Consider the following 22,331-nt stretch of genomic DNA (forward strand, 5'->3'; position numbering starts at 1 on the left):
GCAGTCGAGGCAGAGGTTGAAACTGTGGTGAGATCAGTCTGTAGTGGAAGATTCTGCAAATCGAATCAAGGTGGACCCACAGCCAGATGAATACACAGTCAAAGTGCATCATTTATCCACAGTCGTGGACCCATTTATCCACAGTTGTGTCAGGTGCACCCAGTTTCTGTTTTAAGTCTCTGTACAGTGTCAGGAGCTCGTATGTGCTTATGGTTATCGTCAATTAATGTAATAATTGCTTGATTTCTACCATGATATTATGAACTGGCACCATTCGTCTCAGATGATTGCCCATATTTATGGCAGACACTTTTACACTTATTAAGTCTGTGAGACACGCCAAATCAACTGTGTGTGTGCTGTGCTTTTGTTTTTTTCAGGTTGATCTCATGAAGAACATCAGTAATATCCCTCAGCCATTTCTCTATACACGGCATGTTCACTTCCTCAACTTTACCAGGTACAGTATTGCACCAGTGTACAATGATGATGATGAACAACAGCATTTGGAAATGCAGTAAATCTTGTTTGTTTGTCCAGGATTGCAATTTTGATAAAACAGGACTTGACTTACATTTTTATTTGCCTTTGTAAGGTTCAGAATAGAGCAGCCCGTCTATATCAACATCATCCGGGACCCCATCAACCGGTTCCTCTCCAACTACTTTTTCCGTCGCTTTGGCGACTGGAGGGGTGAGCAGAACCACCTCATCCGCACTCCTGGGATGAAAGATGATGAGAGATACCTGGTGAGACCGTTGTTTTTAAGCAGCACCTAATTGTTGTTTCTGGCTTGAAAAGAAAAGCAATTTTCAAGCATTTATAGATGTGTGTACCATGGAGCAAATCAGTGTCTGATATTGATTGTTTTTTCAGAGTAGATTCATTTCTCACTTGAGAGAATGATGCATAGACACACAGATTGTCTGGATGTTGTGACTTTGAGCTTTGCAGTCTTTACTTATGGTGTTATATAAAACTTTCTACTGATTTGAGTCTGTTAACTGCTCAACACACACTGTAAATGGAAATGTGAGGTGCACCACTTTTCATTGAGGAGAACTACTGTCTCTTTGCGAGAGTCTTGCAGGCACACACTATAGGGTGTGTTGATTAATTAGCTGTAGTTTTGTGGCCAAAGCTTTGCATCTGCCCTGGAGCTGGGAAAGAGGTTGGATTAGGAGGAATTAATAACAGTATGTGTGGTTAGGGCTAGCATCAGTCATCTTTTTGTTTCCATTTCGAAGCAGTGCACCCTTGGCCATAACATTGTGTCAGATTTGTGATGAAGGGAACTGACGCATCTATCAACTTCTCCCCAGAGAAAACTGAACTGAGGATCAGATTTCAGTTTCCGTTTTACTGAAAACAGTAAAACAGTAAAACGGTTGTGCTCAATGTAGAAAACCTTTATAACAATAAAGAGTCACAAATACTGAATCGTTCAGCCTTCTTCCCCTCCATCTGCCTTTCATCTCGGTGCCAGTGGCCACAAGCCCATTTGCTCTCATTTGGACGTTAACTAAATCAATGCCATGGATGTTTATGGTTTGAAATACTAATGCGTTTGCAGTATTTGACAGAGCTGCACAGTTACTTTATGACAGAGTCACCGGCTTGCCAATAACACTGCTTTAAATCCGTATCTGTTTTGGTTCAATACCAGCTGGTTTGATAACCTGAAGCTGAGTTGAGAATCGAAATGTTGTATACTAATTTCTTATTCTGGTATGACCTTGATGTACACTAATTATAGAGGCATATGAGCTAAGGAGTGTTGTACAGAATAGTGTTGTACTATGTTATATAAACACTATAAATAATCCTACTGACAAGTGATTTCTGCATTCATTCATTCATTCATAACTGGTAAATAGCATATTCTAGGTCAACCAGATGATTGTTTCCTTGTATTTGAGATTATAGAGTTTGTTGTTATCTTGAGACAAACATTAACTTCCTAATTGTTAAAATATAAGCAGCGGAATATTTCGTCCATACAGAAATATAAAACCACACTGTGCTCTCTTTGAAGATGTTCAACACGTGGTGTTGCTGGAGGGAGGAAGGAAAATTGTAAGGGCACGCCAGACTGATGCTAACCCAATATTTAAATCTGATTATGATTCCAATTAGAGACCTGATTCAGTATAACCACATCAGAAACTCTGCATCCGACATCTGCCTTGCAGAGGTGTTTACCCCTGTGGCACCATACTAAAGGCAATGCATCTCATATTTTACAGTACATGCCATTTGGAGCCTTGCTTTAATTTTCAAGTTGCCATTTTTTGATCTCTGTTTGAGTTTTACACTGGAGGAGCTGCTTCTATACAGTTTGAGTTCATGACAGATAGTACAGTACAGTTAGCAGTGAAGTGACGGGTCTAATGTGAGGTTGGAACTTCCCTTAAATTAGACAAACAACTACATTTGGGATTATGGGAGCAGGTAGGCAAAAACAGAAAATATTTCGGCTATAAAAACAGGTCAAAACAATGATTATATCAATACTTGTTCAAGATTTCATGGCAAATGAGTATCCAGGCACAGACACAGGTACACTGCTTGTCATTCCTCCCTCACTCCTCCATACTGTCAGAGACCCTGAGAGCTCAGACGGCCATATTGAGAGTCTAACAGGAGGAGTGAATGTCATTCTGGCTTGAGTCTGACTGGGTGTAATTAAGTATTGCACTGCTTTCCCTGGAGTTTTGGACCATGTGAGTTGAGTTATTAAAGTATGCAGACCACGGGGGCCCCTTGCTACAGTTAAAGGGGAGGGGAGGGGGAGGCTGTGTTGCTGTGTAGACTGGCTTACCTGTGTGTGTGTGTGTGTGTGTGTGTGTGTGTGTGTGTGTGTGTGTGTGTGTGTGTGTGTGTGAAAGAGAGAGAGAGAGAGAGAGAGAGAGAGAGAGAGCGTGTGTGTGTGTGTGTGTGTGTGTGTGTGTGTGTGTGTTTCCACTCCTACACTTATGAGGACCAAGAGTTTCTTAACAGGGTTTAAAACTGACTAACATTTTCCAAAGTGATGACATTTTGTTGGTGCTCACTTCTTTGTTTGGGGGCTAGTTTAAGTAGTTAGACTACAGTATGTGATGTTTTGCCTTGAGTCACTAAAGTATATTGTAAGTCTTGCCCTCTTCCCTTTCACTTATATTCAACTTAACCCCCCAAATAATATCTACAAATGAGATTTTCAGTGTCTCTCAGGTGGCACCACCTTAGAGAAGCAATCATTTATTGTTTTGCTTTGCTACGCTTTCTTTTCTTACTGCTTTACTTTGCTGTTGTTGGTATTATTTCTTTTCACTGACTGTGCTTGTTCGCAACAACAACTTAGCTTAGCTATTCAGCAAAAACAGCTTACAGTGATGTGCTAAATCATATCTATAAACAGTGGCTGCAAGCATATGCCACACTAGCATCTGTGTAATGCTGTAGACTGCAGTTGTGCTGAACCTCACTGAAAGAACAATTACAAGTTAGTATGAATTTAGGCAGACACAGACTGCTGTGTAATAGCTGTAAATATCCAGTAGTTTAATATGTTAAAAAATGATTGTATGTTTTGGGTAGAACTAAGATTAGGTTTAGGGTTAAGGATTAAGCTTTAAAGCCAAGTGGCTGGTTAAGAGAGTCGAGCCTTCAGCTTCTGTGAGCTTGTGTTGGAAGCAGCTGTCCACATTTTTATACGGGTTGTTGGAGAGGGCTAGTGCCTGACAAATCAGCAACCCAAAACAATGAAACCACAGCACTGATTCTCAGCCAAAATTTCATGTTACAGGGAGTTATTTTTCATTCAATGTTGATATCCAAAATAAGGCTTCATATAAAGCTTTAACTTTCTGTGTGTTTTGCAGAGAGTTTAGGTCCCGATTCGAGGCCAGGAGATGAATGTCCTCTCAAGTATAGCATTTCAAATATCTGTGTGTGTGTCGGCGTGAGTGCCCTGCTATGTCAACACTCTGTGTTCAGACAAGTCTTTGGATATATCCCCTGCCTGGTGTGCATTAGCCCTGCTTGCCCTGCGCTGGGTGTATATGAGAGGTGCCAATGAAAGAACACTGTCAGTTTGCTAGCCGGGGCCAAGGGAACCTGATGCACGTGTTACTGAGACATTCCTGTGGTCGGCTTGGATTTTCCGTCCGTCCCCACACCCCTTTTTACACGCAAATACACTGCACTCTACAAAGGCATGCACTGGACACTTGAACGTGGAGTGTACACACACATGGGATTGAGCACATGCATGGACTGTCACTCAGGACTTAAATTATGAGCTTTTATTTAGAATGGCTTCGGTTCTAAAAAGCCAGCTCAGATTGATCTTGTCAGATTATTTAATTTACTGTACAGAGTTAAGTGCGTCTCTATCTGTGTGTGTGAAAATTATACATACAGAGGGAGAAATGGAGAGTGATTAATCAAGTACAATGTTGTGAGTATGCATGCAAACACATGCAAAACGTCAATAAGGTAATTCAGTATCTCTGCTGAACCCGAAGAACACAGATTAGTTCTCACAGTTGAAAAGTACTGGTCTGATCAGGTGAGATTCCCACGGCAAGTGAAAGTCATCTGCTGTCGGTTAATCTGACATTTACAATGACACATACACACTCTTAAACAAAGTGCACACATAATGAGGGAGGTTTTACTGGCATCAATCATGCCCTGGCATGCCTTGACATTAGAAACAGTGAGGTGGTGTATCTGTCACAGGGTGGATTTCCTAAGGTGCAACCGACACATGAAGTTTATGATTTTTTTAAGACGCAGAAGTATCTTCATGTCATTTTTGTATGGGTTTCTTTGATTGGCAGCTTACCTGACAGTTTCTGTGTTGTCTGGAAGCAGTTGACCCCTCCCATCTGACATGCGAAAGTTTAAGTAAAAACAAATCCTAAGAATCATTAGTTTAAAGCAGCTATAATTAATAGCTGAAATCACAGCACCGCAACTTTACTGTTTAGTTCACCTTCTCCTCTCTCATCATTGTAGTTTTGGGTTGTAGCAGGCAGCTGTTTTCGATGAAAACCCAATTGTACGCTACCTGCTCAGCGCCAAATAGCAGAGAAATAACGTTTCTCTGTGTCTGTTAGATGTGTCAATAAGCACTAACACATATAACAGATCAACTTCAAAGGTGAAAATATGTCAGTGCGAAAAAAATCAGATATTGCAAGTTTAAATGTGATTTGACCCAGGTGTATCACTCCCATGCTCCCGCAGGAAACCGAGTCAAATTGTCCCATGGGAAAGGTTTACATCATCAATTACTCCTGATTTAATTAACGCATACATTCCACTCAGTGAAACGGGAGGCTGTTGTACAGATTAGGGCCTATTTTGCTACAGTTTCTGTGACTGCTCAGTTGGCCTAATCCACAGTGAGAAAAGGAACAATGAGCCTGAGTGTGCACTCGAAATACTAATGGGTTCTCTATAGAGAGTGTGTATTGTCCATCGTGTGTGTATACGTATTTGATTGTGCGTAGTTGTATATAAATGAGTTGTGGCTGGATTCCCAGTGGTCCCCTAAATGTTGAGGCATAAGGGTCCTGTATCAAGTGTCGCAGCAAAGCAGAGGAGGGACCTCCTGGCAGTGAGCCATGTGTGTCAGGGAATGGCATCACACGTGTCACTTCCTGTCCACCTTCCTCTGTTTCTTCGTCTGTTGCTTTTTCTAACTGTTTCTGTTTCTAATTTGGCTCATAATGATTTTCTTGGGAGCTTTGTGCTGTGCTGCTTTCAGGCTAATTGTAGAGAAAGCAGTATCTGTTTATTGGCATGTGTGTGAAATGTATCTGTGTTGCAATTGAATTCAAGTCAGTTCATGTATCAATTGTAACTTTTTTCTTCTAAAATCTCTGTATGGAATTTATAGTTTCTCACACAGAACACGCTGCCAAGATCTTTGTTTTTTATTGAATTTATTGAATTACTCATCACAGACAGGAAACTGGCTGAATGCAGGGCAAGGACATATACTCATAACTGATAACAATGAATATACAGACACTGTCATTCTCTGACTAATAAAACATAAGGACAACAACAAATTCTTCTTGAAATGATGATGATCAAAGACAAGCAGGGCAAATCTATCACAAGTCCGGACACGACCCACAAACTAACAATGGTGCAATGCTGAACTGTTTTCTAAAGGTTCGTCTGTGGTTTTGTTGTGGTTTCTTTGAAGAGCTTTCCAGCAGTTTGCTTCACTGATCACCAATAAGTCCTGTTCCCAGTGCATAGTGCAGCTCAGTCATAAAGTTCAAACAAACCCTGCAGCCGCTTGGTGAATCAGAGACACAATCACACCACAGTATTCAGCTACAAGGAAAAAATAACTGACCAAGTGCATAATTTATGTCATCCCAGTTTATGTTTATAGACTTCTGTGGAGGCCTTCATGCACTTCCTGCCGAGGCTACCTTGTTAGGAGCTTGAGAGAAATCAAGATGCATAGCTATCAGATTTGTGATATAGTTCAGTAGCTGTGTACCTTTTCATTGTGAACTGTATCTTATAGCAAAAATGGCATGAAAATAATCCTTACATCATTACATCATGCTATCGTAGACATGCAGACAAACAAACAACACAACAAACTGATCCAGGCTAACTGTAACTTTTACTTGTGTAACTGAATAAAATGCACACAGTCTACACTCATACATATACACATTTCTTGCCTTTATCCATGTTTACACTCCTGCCAGGGAGGTGTTTTTGACAGCCCAGGCACCTGGTTCATCCTCAGGCCCCCTTACATCTCACCCTCGATAGCAGTCTGTGTCCTCTGGTCCTGTCTGACCCAACCTAATCTCTGTGATGGAGCGTGTTGGCCTCAGCGTTGGCTTTGACCAATTGCTATGTTTAAATCAGCTGTTACCAACTTATCACAGTATAAATCTTGAAGGCAAGCTTTGACGCAATCATTACACTTTCAGTTTGCTTCCACTGCATGTAGCCCGGTGCTACCGTATGTATGTGTGTGTGTGTGTGTGTGAGAGAGAGAGAGAGAAAGAGTCATGCTTCGTGGAGTGTTTTCTTGCTCAGGACTTGTTGCCATCCATAAGGCTTACGTCACCTGACATGGATTTGACTGCTAGTTCCACAGCACTTAGTGGCTGGCCAGCTTCACTTCTGCATGTGTGTTTTTAATCTTTCCTCTGTTTTTTCCCTTTCATTATTTAATAGCTCCCACATTTAAACAAGGGGTGTTTTAAAGTTCGCAACTCTGATCTTATCACTTTATTTCTGACTTATAGGACATGAAATGTTTCAGTTCATCCTTGCTTGATCGCTGCATAATGACAAGCTATCGGTTCTATCTGATTCCTGCAGCTAGATCTTGGTAATTCACTTATACTGCACACTTCTTTTTCAGGTGAGCACGAAGCCATACACAAAACCTTCTTTGATAAGAAGAAAAGTCATTTTTCTCAGTTAACCTCAGCCCCTGAGAGCAGCTGAGGTGAAGGGCAGAGCTTATCTTTGTGCTCAGGATGTTGTTTTGCATAGCACTTTGGCTTCTTAGATGATGATTATCTGGCCTGAGTTCACAGCAGTGCTGGTGAGGGAGCGCCCTCTAGTGGCAGACACACGCAATTACAATTCTGTTTGAGATTTACTGGAAGTTGAATGAGTACTGTAAAAATTAAAAGGATTGTTATGTGTTTGTCTGCTTTCAGGATATCAATGTGTGCATTCTAGAAAATTACCCTGAGTGCTCCAACCCCAGAGTTTTCTACATCATTCCCTACTTCTGTGGACAGCATCCCCAATGCAGGTATCTAGAGATTCTCAAGTTGCACGACAGAGCATTTTGATGTTTTCGACACTGGTAACATTTGTTGATATTTCACGTTTCTTGGCATTTCAGGCTGCTCTGTTGTTGTCTTCGTTTTTCTGTCTCTAACTCTTCATTTTTCTTCTCTTTCCACCAGGGAGCCAGGAGTATGGGCTTTGGAGAGGGCCAAACAGAATGTGCTGGAGAACTACCTCCTTGTTGGTATCTTGGAGGAGCTGGAGGACGTTCTGCTCCTGTTGGAGAGGCTCTTACCTCATTATTTTACTGGTGTGCTCAACATCTACAAGAGCCCTGGTAAGTGCACGTTCCCAATTTTTTTTCATGTTGAAGTAACACATTTATTGCTGATGTTCCCTTCAAACATTTTCTTGAAAATGGTGTAGTCTAATTCTTTGATTGGATTCCTGTCAAGTTGCATGCGACTGACTTCCTCTTGGTCTTCTTTCTGCAGACTATAGGAAAATGGGGAACATGACAGGCACAGTACGTAAACACACGCCCACTCTGGAGGCCCTGCAGGTGTTGTACCACCGCATGCGCTACGAGTATGAGTTCTACAACTTCATCCGTGACCAGTTCCACCTCATGAAGAAAAAAATTGGCCTTAAGTCTGTCTCCCAACCCACCGCCTACTCACCTGCTTTCCTTCGAGAGCTGGCCCTCCGAACCCCAGAGCCTCTGGATGAGGACGAGGAGCTGGACGCAGACCTGGAGGATGCCAACAGCTGGCTGGTCCATCCCTAAGGGCTGTTTGATGAACTGTGGATGTAGCCAAAAAAAAGAGATAGCTGGAGGAAGCTGGCTGGAGATAGCTGGAGGAAGCCTGAAGGCAGACGGGGGGAGCGTTCCCCGTCTTTCAGCATTCCTAAGAAAAGTGAGGTGTGTTCAGGGGTGTGTGGATCCTGACGCTCATTTTTGTACGGGCTCTGTTTTCCATCTGCAATGGACTCCTATCATGACCGGCTCAGCACCGAGGACTATAGGGGTTGAGGAATTGGAAGGACAAAATGCTCTATTTAAAAATTGACCAAGGACAATGGAAAATAATGTTAAGCTCAATTTGCGTGACTCAAGTTTTGTTGTAATTTGAGCTTGTTTTTGGGTTTGTTCATGTTAAAAAAAACATAATCGTTGTAATCTCCAGGAGAGATTAGCGCAAGATGTGGATAGCTAAATGTGTTGGGAAATATTCTAAACGTTGGTCGCTGGGGTGTTAACTGTAGGAGAGGACTTCAGAGACATTGACCAAGAAAGCGGTTCATACTTTATGTAAGGGTTAATGTCCTAAAAGCTGGAATGGGAAATGGTATCCACAAATAAAAAAGTACCAAAACCCTTTTTTGTATATTAGTTGTTTAGGACTGTTGTAAGTGCCAAACCTCGCTAAGAGTTCCAGTTGCTGACAGGACCCTCTGTGCACAGCTGGTGGAGTTGTGACATAGCCAAGTCAGTTGTTATAGTATTGGTTTATAACATTTTGTTTAATTTGTAAGATATTATTAGGTATAAATGAGGGTTAAACAGTAAGCACTCAATTATGAATTCAAAGAATTCCAACTATGTGTGCATGAGTGATTGAGTTTGACCAAACCAGCAGTGCATTTTAGCATAGATTTATTATTAGAAACAGGTCATTTGTTGAGAATGTAGGCTGGGTTTAGAGACAAACACTAAAAAAGCAAATATGGAGCGTTAATTTGTTTTAATCCAAAGTTTAAAAGATTGAGTTTGCCAAATATCAATGTTTCTACTGCGATGCATTACAAAACTGTATGAGTGCACTTTTTCCTGAGGTGACTTTTCCTGAAATTCTGCAACAAAATGAGGGACTTAGTCACAAAACTGGATATTGATTTGCCTTTAATTTCAAATAGGATCGTGTTGCTGTTCAAAGTTTTGTTTTCCCTCTCAAAATATTATCATGACAGAGCGTGAAGTGTTACCGATCCCAGCTAACACTAATCTCTAATTCTCCAGCAGCTATTCAGAGTGCATGTTTTTCGTCACTCGTGTAACAATCATCCAGAGAACTGTAACCATAAGCTAATATGTGACTGTCATCTACGTATTTCACTCTACCATCCTAATCTCCATTGTCTGTACCTTTTCATTGTCCTGGTTTGTGTTCAGTGTTTCCTTTTTTTGCCAGTTTAATTTATTATTTTGTATTCATTTGCATTCCAGATAAGATTCTCAGGAAGGAAAAAAAAGTTTGATAACTTGCTCATTTGTATCTTTGGTTTCTGGCGGCTATGAAACTATTCTTGGCATGTTAAGGGTGTCTAGAATGGGTTTATATCAACAGCTGAAAACTGGTTAACAACTAATGCAGTCCATCATCTTACAGTCTTCAAAATAAATGTCCTCTAACTATTGCAGCTATTGTCTCTGCTTTACTTGGTTTCTGTGTATAACTGCAAGAGGTTTGTTGTAGCCTCTTCGTCCCATCAGCAGTGCTGCAGCCTGCCTGACGTCTCCCATGCTGCTACTCATATCAAATTGATAGGCAGCTACTAACCGAGCAGCCTGCAGACCAACGTCCACGCCGTCTCTTTGCTATTGTCACACTTGTAGCTCTCTCTTCCCTGCAGCAGCAGCCTGTCCTTCTGGATCCCCAGTTGTGAAATTACCTTTCCTGCTCCAGTCAGGACAACACTGCCTATCCTCTGATATGAAAAAAAAAAAAAAACAAGTATTACTTTTAACATGCCATGTTCCACTCTAAGCCATCTTCCAGCTCTATTTGCACTTGATCTTGGTTCTGTCACTTCAGTATACATACTGACTATCACCTGATAGAGTGCATACCATTACCACAAATTCCAGTACAGCAAGTAAGTAAAAGTTGCTCACTCATGAAAAAAGCACCTCTGCAACAAGCAGTTCACTTTGTTTTAACTGCAACTATATGAAAGAATAATTTGAAAGCAAGATGCAAAACCATAACAGCTATGAAACTTCAAAGTTTAGCCATATTCACTTTGATGTAATTCCCTGCCATGACGAACAAATGGTGTCCTCTTTTCTTTTTTGCTGGAACAAAAACAGAGTCTTAATGTTCTGTTGATATTGAAACCCAGTGTGTGTAATACTGTATCTAATGGTCCATAATTTACTGCCATTGGTTTTTAGCCCCTGTTCCAACCTTTCCCATGTGTCTTCATAAGCACTTCTACTATTTACCTCCACCCACTGTACTTGTGAGGACACTCATTGACAGAAGACATCCCCTGGCCCTTAACCCTCAAACAGCCCTCTGCAGAAGTGAGTCCTGACTCTCCACAGCTCTACAGCTCACACACACACACACACACACACACAGTGAAGGGGAATTCCTGATCTTCACTCCATGGTGTCCAACAATAACCACACACAGTATCATGACAGAGCTGGACGTTCACATTAGCAGCCTGGCTGTTAAGGTTCAAATGAAGTGCATGACTTTAGCTTTTCCATCTACACAAACACACACACATGCATCTTCAGAGTTTTCTACTCTAAAGTTGAACACGGAGGGTTTGTTCATGGGTGGTGCAGAGGCAGCTGACGTTGTGGCAGTGGGGACCTCCTCTCCACTGGCGAATAGGAAGCTGTTTGTGCTGGTGGGCTGTTTCCAGACCTGCTCTCTATTCCCCGTACGACAAAAATAGATTCCCTACTTTTCCAGCACTGGGTTGAACTCTCCAGTTTGAGAGACAGAGAGAGAGAGACAGAGAGAGAGAGAGAGAGAGAGAGAGAGAGAGACAGACAGAGAGAGAGAGACAGAGAGAGAGAGAGAGAGAGAGAGAGAGAGAGAGAGAGAAAGAGAGAGAGAGACACACAGAGAGAGAGAGACACACAGAGAGAGAGAGACAGAGAGAGAGAGAGAGAGCTTTTTTTCTCAGTATCACTGTAGCTGTTAGAGCAGACTGTAGTGTACTGTAGTAATGAAGAGGCCAACAACATCACATGCTAGCCATCTTATTTACTTTTCTATAATGAAATAAAAATAATACTAACAAAGAAACAATTCATACAAAAAAATCATACTGTTGATTGTAAAACTGTTCAGAATTGAATACTGAACCTGAGTACTTTCATCACCTGGTGATTAAATGTCATCACTGATGTAATACCAGTTGATTGTCATGATGATTGTTCTCCTTCAGATTAAAGCACAACACTATGATTTGGTGTGAAACAAAAACATGCTTGTAGTATACTACAATATAGCAAAGCACGTGAATCTCCACACTGTTGTGGTTCATTCCTGCCTTTGGTCCAAACATCTGGAGCTCATGTCTTGACTGTTGCACATATTGTAATGAAGTATTACTCTATATACATTCCCTTCAGTATGTCCAGCATCTAGATTGGATATGCTTGTAGGAAAATTGGACACCAACCTTTGCTCTTACTAACACACACATACACGCACACACAATCACATTAGATAACAAAGTTAAAGCTAAGCAAAGGGAAGATAGAATTGAGGGTACTGTCAAACTGAGTGTGAAAGTAGAAGGTATGTTTACGATCATTTCACATAATATCCAAAAGTGGATGCCCTGAGATTTAAAAAAGAGTTGAAAATAATAAAAAGGTGACTTTAAAACACAAATATATATATTAAAAAAAAAAAGAATAAGGCACTTCTTAATTATTAGAATAAAACATTATATTGTTTGAATCATGGTATTTCATTCTGTGTTTAGAAAAACACTGCACCTTTAATACTTTATGTTACAGAAAGCCATGATCTGCATTTGTGATTACTGTTTCAGAGAGGTAACTGAATCACTGTGCAGAAGTTGGCTGTTGTATCACTAATATACTCATGCTAACTTACATTTTTAGAGGATAATTTCAGTTTACTACAACTTACGTCTTATTTTTGCAGTTTTGACTACCGGTTATATCAACAACATTGTATTCACAAAGTTAATTGCTGAGATCTGAGATCATACAGGTTTTAAATAAATCCATTGTACACATACATCACATTTTCTGGTTTAACTTACTGGCCTCCTGAGCATGCTGCAGTTGTGTATGCACAAAGTTTTCCTGAGATATTCTGACTGACATTTCTGGTGCGCTACCCTTGGGTTTTACCTCCAAATAAAGCTGTTAGGATAATTTGGTTGAATTGTTGGCTGTCAGACATTGCTGTAGCTTTGTCACCGTGCTCCCAGATCTCAGCAATTACTTTGGTGACTACAAAGTTATTATTTTTCATAACTTATGGAAATAAAGGGCAAAACTACAAAAATAAGACTGAAGTTGTCATAAACTGAAATGATCCTTTAAACTACTTCATGTTTCCTTTGTCTTGGACACACAATGTACACACACACACACACACACACACACACACACACACACACACACACAAACACCACACACATACCACACAATTTCTTCGGCCACTGAATCCATGGACTGCTGTGATTGCACCTTATCTGCGACTGATTGTTACATTGGTGAGATCTCTGTACATGTAGGAGGCAGAACAAAATGTCAACATTTAATTTCAAAATGTTCTGATAAAAGCTTGTTTTTTTTTTGTTGTTTTTTGTCATTTGTACCTCAAACAATCCAATAAATCAACTGTGTTACTATGTCCATTTTTGGCAGCCGTCACCTCCTCTCTCCAAAGCTTCTCTCTGTGCATCTGTCTCTCTGGTTTTCCAGCAGTGTCCAGCTCAGGCCTTGGCTTCATGTTGATTCATCTCCAACCCGTCCTCAACATCTTTATCTCCCAGGGCTGAGTTCTTCTTGCTGGGCTTGCGTCCCAGAGCTTCAGCCTCCTCCAAGGTGGTTGTTAGAGGTCTGCCCAAAGTCTCAGGCAACAATAATGTCAGCACTCCGATAATGAATGCCAGGATTCCCACAATGAGCTACACAGGGGTTGTGATCAATAAAGGAGAAAAAAAATAATTAGTTCAAATTTGTTTTGTTGGCCAGGATACCCTTGTAGATAAACTATGACAGATGGGAACAGGGTGCAAAGGTGACAGAATGGACAATGTGATGACAGGAAATTAAACATTGAATCAGCCAAAAGAGAGCATATATACCTGAGGTAGGTAGACCCAGACATCAGCCAGGTACACACAGAAGGGGGCCACCACACTGCCAACACGGCACATCATACTGCCACTACCCACTGCCAGAGACCTGGAGGGAGATCATACGCGCAAGATCAGCAACATTAGAGAAGACAGATTCGGTGATGTCAGGGTACAAACATGACGCTTGCGTCCACCATTATAAACAAGAATCACTAGAATTACTGTAAACTCTCTGCAAAGCAACATTACTTCATAATGAAAAAGTGTATCCTGTCTGCAGCTGTGCAGAAAACACAGGTTGTACTATCTGTCTAACAGTATACTTGTTTCTTGACTTTTCTATGTTTCTTTTCAAATCTTTTTGATGTGAAAAGACTGAACTGGCAGCTTTAATGTGCCTATAATGATATTCTGTGTAAAGGGGTAGATCTACAAAAACACGACTGTCACGACTCTTCCTTCATTTATTATTCATCTTTTCTTAGACAGCAAAACACTATTAGTACTCAGCCCTATAGACTATACTTAGTCTGTGCAAGAGGGCAAAATAGAAATATAAAAAATATTGGAGACCAGATGAGAAGTTTTCTTCGTTTGGGGTTTTATACTAAAACATATCTAAAAAAGGCAAATCGCAAATTGATTCTAGTCCAGATATTCTATGTTTCTGGGGGCTGTATGTGTTTTGATTCTGCTTGTTCTTACCTGATGATGGTTGGGTAAAGCTCACAGGTGTACAGGTAGATAAGACCAAAGGCAATGGCGATGGCAAACTTCCCTGTCATACAGAGAGCGATGGCCAGTACTTCAATGTCCTGTGGGGGGGAGAATTGTCATGTTTATCCCATGTTTCATAGTATAAAGAGTAACTCTGGGCTGCTCTTTTGCACATCATTTTGTCCTGAGAGCTTTTACCCTGCTGATTTGATTCTATCTAAGTGAATACACTGGAGGAATAATTGCTCCCTCAAGTCACTCTACTGTTCATTTACTTCATTATTATACTTCGTGGTATGGGAGTTAAGTCAGTTTATTTATAGAGCGCATTTAAAAACATGTACTACATGTACATGTGGTAAATGTTCTTGGAAAGTAAGCTGTGAAATCTCTAGTGCTTCTCTTACAAACACCAGGAAAATTATATTTCAGTCTGTTGCAATGACGACTGACAACAAATACAGACAACAACACCTGGCCAGGACTGACAAAGCTAAAGATACACAGATAGCCTTTCCACCAAATTAGTTCTGTTCAGGATTCTTGGAACCTTGGTGCTATCTATCAAACCAGCTCGCAAGTTTTGGAGCTGCTCGGTTCAGAAAGGCTTTCAATGTCAAAGGTCATATTTACTTGGATGTTACATACCAGCTGTTCGACAACCAAACCATATGTAGTGCTAATTTGGGTCAGAGCTCAGCACACACACACACACACGGGGAACTGCTTGTATATCAGGTCTCAACAGTAACAGTGGTCCAATTGCCCGGGTCAATGTCAGGACAGTAAACGCAAGAGCTAATGTTCCAGACAGAGTGTGCCAGTGCATAAAATACAGCCCTATATTACAGTTAGCTTATCCCCACAACTAACAGTCACTTCTTGACAGCAGAGTCACTATCATGTGCGTAATGCTCCAAATGCGGTTAGAAATCAGCATTTGACAGACATTTAACATTTAAAGATGAGTGTGAGAACAAGATATAAAGAGCATTCCTTGAAGGATAATTTGCCTGCATTGAACATGAATGATCTGTGTGGCATCTGACCAATTCCTCTAAATTTGGGGTCAAATAAATATAAATAACAGAATATAACAGAATTCTTGCTGCAAACTTGAATTCTGTAACTCATGTTTATGATTTTTGTAATGAGGCCACTAAAAATTGTGTTGGAGCCAGTAGTTTTATAACCTCAAAGAAATAACAAAAAATAAATAAACAAGTACACATTCAGTCCTCCCTGTCTCACGCACACACTCTCAGTACGTACAGCAGGCACCACAATGATGAGCATACATGCCACCCCGGCCAGGAGCAGAGCTGGGGCACAAGTCTTCTTCCTGCCAATCCGGTCCATTGCAAAACAGCCAACCAGATAAGAGGGGAGCTCCACTGCACCTGAAAACAGCCAATCACAGCAGCTTTTGGTCAGAGGTTATCGCAGCACTGATACACTGATACCGAGACACTCTATCCAGGGGACCTAAATAACCGGCATCTGAAATGAAGCTCAGCCTCCCAAATGTGTTCTACTGTATGTCTCCAAATGAAATATGTGGGGATTATAAAGCACATTAAATCAGCCTTTTTTGTAAATCTCGTGTAAATACTGCATATTATCTGCTGAAGTGATCAAATGTAATTCCCAGACATTACTAGTATCAAATGTAGTATTTAATATGTATATTTGTGAGAAATAATAATCTTAAAGTTTATATTGGGAAATTTGCTTCAGAAAACTCCCATGCTTTCAAAACAGCATTACATGAGCAGTACATCAGTTCTTGTCTTGTTTAACAAAAAAATGTTTATTACGGTACAAATCTCATTTTCTTTATTAGATGAAAAACCACAGGGAAACTGTTAAGCTCACAGATGGAGGCCTGTAGTTTTTCTTAATTGCTCACAGGCTTACTTTACCCGCTATGTTACCAAAAACAGAGCAGTAAACAAATCCAAGCTGGAGAACAGAAATGATCTCACTGCCTTCCCAATGACATATTATTCTCCGAACTAATATACAACCCTCGATGAACATAATGTTTTATAGTGCACAGCACTGCAAACATAGAGTGCTGAGTTAAAGCTGAGATTCTCCAGACAGTTTTAAATAGTACCTTGCTCAACTTGGTTAACAGGACTGGACTAAACTAAGAGGCCTATTTATTTACATGGGAAGAGGTAGATCTGTTATTAGATTACACTACCTGAAAAAATCCCCAGCCTCACTGCGCACACACTGGAACAGACACATTAACAGAAACACACAGACACAAACACACTCTGCATTTAAAATCCACAGGTTGTAAAATAGTGTATAAAGCAGTTGTCAGCAGCTGCATCAACACAAATATACCTACAATTGGATGACCTAAGCAGAATGTTGTTGTATAGTTTTGAAATATCATTACCACTATTTTGCCCCTTTTTTCATGCACATTTACACTCATCAGCCAATCACTTACCAGCAAGGAAGAGGTTAATGTACTGGTTCCCTCCGAGGTTGACTGAGCCTAAAGAGAAGACGTAGTAGCCCAGGCTGCCGATGAACCAGATGGCCCACACTGTGCACGTACGGCCCGCCATCCTCCAGCTGCCAAACAGATCCAGGATGGACAGCTTCTTTTCGGACTGCAATGGCCGCTCTTTGGCCTCCTGCAGCAGAGCTCTGCCATTCTCCTCTGGCTCCAGGAGCTCCTCCGCCTTCAGCCTGCATTCAAGGCCATTGAAGCGGGCTATCGCATCCAGCAGGGCCTGAGCGTCCTTGTAACGGCCCTTGGCCATCAAGTAAAAGGGTGTCTCGGGGAACTTCCAGCAGAGCAACAGGAAGGGCGAGGTGCATGTGGAAAGGATGATCTGGTAGATCCACCAGACCCGCACCAGGTAACCGGTCAGAGCCACCACCATGATGCCGACAGCAAAGGCCGCGTGCACGTGCATAGAGGTCCATGTGCGTACCTTGATGCCAGTGAACTCTGTGACGTAGACAAACACCACCACGAGGTAGCCACTAGACACCTGCCAAAAGCAAAGATGGGAAGGAGGATTGAAAGGGAGAGGAAAGAGAGAATATTTAAGGATTTTAAATGGTGCTTGTCTTTCCTTCAGGCCACATATTCAGCACTTGTAGTTCAATAAAAGTTACCAGAGTCAACTATGAGAAAAAGCTAAATGGTAAACGGTAAGAGTAGCACAAAAAGAATAGAATCATACAATCACCTATATCTATCTAAAGTCTGCTAACATTGCTAACGTTAGCCAAAATAAGCTGCTGGTCATACCAGACCAAGTCAGACTGTAGCAGCAAAACATAAGCAGTGTATTGAACTGAGTAATTTTTTCACTTATGAATTCAAGTTTTCATTTGTAAAAGAAACAATTTGTCCATTCATCTTTAACAGTGGCATAGTCTTGCTTTAAAGTTGAACAGGGGCATTATTGCTTGCTCCAGATGTTCCTGCTGTTCATTAGATCAACTCCTTGCCATTTGCATTCACATGCAGTACCCCTAAAAAAAAAATCACAGTCTTAGAGTTGAACCGTTACATGTTTGTATACGTGCAACTTACAGGTAAACATGGTGTCAGATCTTCATAAAAGCTATATTTTTGAATCTCGGTGTAATACATATGGCAGTAATCAGGCTTTGAGTCCCTGCTCATAAGAGTGAATCTGCGCTGTGTTAAATGTGCCTGTGCAGTATGAGTGTACCCTATCTGAGAGTCTGATTCTATGTGAAAAACAACAGCTGTAGCTGAGGAGGACTGGGGGGGATGGTAGCAGACGGAAAGGAGTGAAACAGTGGACAGACTGTAGAGGCTCTTTCAGCACAACTTTACTGCCTTGCCGACTTGTAGCTGTAATGACTCCCATCCTTTTCCTTGTAAACATGTTGTTTTATGCAAATATTATGCATTACTCTGTACACAAAAACATAAATGTGCATACACAAACATACAAAGACACACTAAAGACTGTTACTTTACTTGCTCCACCACTGTTTATCTCCCAAATTCCTTATCAGTGCCTACTTTCAACATGGTGGTCTGGGAAATTCAGTTTTTTTGACTGTTGCACCAACTGACCTTTACAAGCATGGGACACAGGCACGCATGGGACACAGGCACACATGGACACACAAGCACATTACAGTAAAGAAGCACACTGAGCTCACCATAGCAAGGAGGAAGCGGAGCACCACAAAGACGTAGTAGCTTCCAGAGAACGCTACAGACACCCCAAGCCCAAACTGACAGAGGCTGGTGAACATCAGAATCTTCACACGACCAACTCTGGAGGAGATAAAGAGATAGACAGACAGAGAGATAAAGTAAGTGAGGTCACATAGTCAGGTAAGCAATGCAATAAATAAAGGATCATTTAATTGTCTATAGTATTCCAGTTGTGTCCAGTATAATGCTGTAAGCAAGGTATCACTGGACCAACGTTATGATGTAGGCATTGCGTTCACTGTTTAAGCAACTGAGGTTCTGCTTTAAAATGTTAGCGGTGATGTTAGCCACTCTTTGCAGTAAACTAACACAGCTAATTTTCTGTGGATCAAGCAACACTTGACCTCACAATGTGACAGCATTCAACCATTAGTCATGACCATGCATAAGATACAGTGAGGTGTGACGATGATTAGCTCATCCATAATAACCACTGCCATCAGCACTTAATCCTTACCCTCCCTTTAACTCTGTTAATGGGATCCTTTTTATAAGATAGGTTGGGCAGACATCAAAGCAAGTGTACCCTCGACTCTCACTGTATCAGACTAAAGTCCTACTTCTAAATGCTGACCGCTTCAGTCTTGGCTGAACAGCTGGCTGCTGTTTCGCCGGGTCACCTGATCTGTCCAAAGAGTTCCTGTTCTCATTTCTTCTTCTGTCCCTCAGAAGAAGTGTTCACACCACCCATCCACTTTTCCTGCCCGACTGTCACTCTCACCATCCCTTTCCCACATGCTTCATGCTTCCATGCTACCGAGGGTGTGTGCACTCAGTCCTGTGCTCACACATGAACCACTGGGCACGTGGTACTGGGACAACAGTGTCATGTTTAATGCTGAGGCAGAAGTCCAACAATGTCTTCAGAAGTTATGACTGCATGTGTAAAGTATTATAAAGGAAGGCTCTCTCAGCCACAGTCTGTACTTCAACCTGTGCTCTTGCTTCCATGTACAAGAGAAACAATCTTCCTTGTATGTTGAAACTGTATTCATAATTTACCTCTCGTGTGAATTCTCACTCTGCAAGAAAGTGCCTTCCCCCTCCTCCATCCTGCAGCCCCTGCTTACCTGTCAGCAATATCCCCAAACATCAGCGCTCCGACCAGCACCCCCAGCATGAAGGTGGGCTGGCACAGCTTAGCCAGCCACTCTCTCTCACACACCAAGTCCCAGTCCGTCACTATGCTTTGGTGAACTTGAGTGTGGTCGTAAGCAAAACTGCCATCGCAGGCTCTCACTGTTTTGTTGCCATCAAAGTCGTATGTGAAGTCTCTTGGGTTGATGCGCAGGGCGCAGCGGCACCGGCTGAGCTCCCACTGCTCTCCTTCAGCCGTCCTCACCACCAAGGGTCCAGCCCCCGACTTGAACACCGGCAGGATGTCTTCTAGACTGGATCCCGTCAGGTTACCGTATAGGACATCTGTGATGTTGCCGGGCATGCTGCACACAAAGTTTGGCGTCTCCACTAAGAAGACAGAGGCCAGGTAGTGGATCCCACAGGCTACTGCCTGGAAGACTGCTGCAAAGTACAGACATGCCTGATATCTGTGGAAAAAGAAAATACATTAACAATATGCTGACACACCAGAGCTAAAGAGGAGCTGATGAATGATAGGGAAACAATCCTTTAGGTCTCCCAGATAACTACAAAAAAGTCACCTTAACAACTAATCCTCTAATGAATCTTAAAATCCTCTTTGTGCTACTGTATTGAATAAAGCTCTGGCCGTGTGTGCAAAAATACAGTGATCAGTTCAGGAAACAAGTAAACATCTCAAACAGCATCCGATCTAATCTAAATCTAAAATTTTGAGATAAGTGAAATGATCTTGATCTTTACATAGATTATACATTTTCTTGTCTTGAAATGTAAAGTGCAATTGTTCTTTTCAACTACAAAATTATTTTTTTTGCTACAACAACAACAGTGATTAAACCGCTATTTATTTAAGGATTTTATGACTGAAGATCTAGCAGTGTGTTTATTATGGACAGTGTTACAGGGTACCTGCACCCATCAGGCCATGGTGAGGGTTTTCTCCCACAGTGGGAACAATGATATTTTGTTACACAAAAAGGACAAACTGCACAAAAACGTTTATTTGACATGTGCTTTTGTGAGGCAACCTACTTAATGAAAAAGTGAAATGGATTCAGCACTTTTTAAAGCTCTAAATGTGATTAAACATGCACCTCAAACAGAGATACAGTATATATTCTAATAACAACTGCAATAGTACAGTTCAGAAATCTACACAGAGGACACAAACGTCCCTCTGAGTGAAGACTCACCCCTCAGTAAGAGTTGAGATATGGTGAGAAAAATGTAAAAGTATCGAAAAGCCTTGTGCACAACTTAAGAAACGTAAATGTGTTTTTAGAGTTTGTTTTCAAAAACGCATTTGTAACGTGGATAAACAGTTACTATTCCAAAGCTCCCCAACTGGCTCATACCAACAAACAAAAACCCCGAACTCATTCACAGAACAAAAGGACATATGGCAACTTAGTGAGTGTGGACAGGAGTACAGATGCTTTAGATACCTTTTGAAATGTCCGAGTTCGTCGAATATCCTCTCCACGGTCATTTTCTGGCGTCGAGGCTCCCGGTGCGTCTCTCTCTCTCCCGGCGGGCAGCGGATCCTGAGCGCTCCGACACCGAATGATAAACTGGGGCTTTCACGGAGCGGAGTGAGGGTAGGAGGGGCGCACACCCTCACACACACACACACACACACACACACACTCACAAGGGTCCACTTTCAACCGCTAAATCAGCGGGGCAAAAAAAAACCGTTTTGGCTGAAGATTAAAGATGCTGATGTTTTGGAACGTCAGAGAGAAAGGTCGCTGTAAACATAATAACTACAGTCTAAGTTGTGTTTGTTGCTATGTAATGTTTTAATTTCATTCTTTCAAGTGATTTAACCCATACCATCTCACCTCTTTGAGTAAGACAGACTTAATTGTTTTGGCCTGACTTCAGTAACTGGCCCTTATAGTCGTTTGATTACATCACACATTCTCATACAATGAAGCAATCATGAGAAGTGTTTTCTCAGTGAAAGACAGATTACTAGGATTGAACACAGAGCATTCAAAGTCAGTTTGGAGATACCTGATCACAGCCTGATACAGTGATGTACACAGTTTCAGTCTGGAACCATAACTGTTAGTTCTTTTGTAAATATGCTGCCCTTGAGTTACATCCACCAGTGGGCCTCTGACATCATGCAGCTGTATTTCTTCCGAGGTGTTACCCCCTGTCAGGATCAACATTTTCAATAGCCAGTGAAACAAACTTAAGTAGTGGTAATGAGCTGCTGAGTTCTTAATCATCACATGGTCATAGTTCCTCTCTAAACCAACAAAATGCTGCATGCTTACTGTCATCCCCTCTTTTTCATTTGTTTCCTCCACTCTAAACCAGGGCTGCAACTATTTTCATTATCGATTCCTCTGCGGAGGAGAGGACAGGACTACCTGAGGAGTTTATACATCTTTAC

At 41.5% G+C, this 22,331-nt stretch overlaps 2 protein-coding genes across 2 annotated transcripts in view; one reads left to right on the forward strand and one right to left on the reverse strand.

Moving 5' to 3' along the window:
• The window catches only part of usta (uronyl 2-sulfotransferase a), a 61,994-nt gene extending 51,794 nt beyond the window's left edge, over positions 1 to 10,200 (forward strand). Inside the window, exons 4-8 of the mRNA XM_070925971.1 lie at positions 381 to 460; positions 596 to 749; positions 7,704 to 7,801; positions 7,959 to 8,116; positions 8,274 to 10,200. Of these exons, the coding sequence (XP_070782072.1) occupies positions 381 to 460; positions 596 to 749; positions 7,704 to 7,801; positions 7,959 to 8,116; positions 8,274 to 8,566 (783 nt within the window). The 3' untranslated portion in view covers positions 8,567 to 10,200. The remainder of the gene's footprint in view (positions 1 to 380; positions 461 to 595; positions 750 to 7,703; positions 7,802 to 7,958; positions 8,117 to 8,273) is intronic.
• A 3,271-nt stretch (positions 10,201 to 13,471) lies between these two features.
• Positions 13,472 to 21,413, reverse strand: slc22a16 (solute carrier family 22 member 16). Its single transcript, XM_070926368.1, has 8 exons — positions 21,370 to 21,413; positions 19,894 to 20,370; positions 18,766 to 18,883; positions 17,057 to 17,609; positions 15,862 to 15,989; positions 14,578 to 14,687; positions 13,879 to 13,978; positions 13,472 to 13,698 (listed from the first exon to the last, which is right to left on the reverse strand). The coding sequence occupies exons 1-8, from the start codon at positions 21,411 to 21,413 to the stop codon at positions 13,504 to 13,506; spliced, it is 1,725 nt and encodes a 574-aa protein (XP_070782469.1). The 3' UTR covers positions 13,472 to 13,503.
• Between the last annotated feature and the right edge of the window lie 918 nt (positions 21,414 to 22,331).

This window comes from Enoplosus armatus, chromosome 19 (assembly GCF_043641665.1).
Source record: "Enoplosus armatus isolate fEnoArm2 chromosome 19, fEnoArm2.hap1, whole genome shotgun sequence".
NCBI classification, from domain to species: Eukaryota; Metazoa; Chordata; class Actinopteri; order Centrarchiformes; family Enoplosidae; genus Enoplosus; species Enoplosus armatus.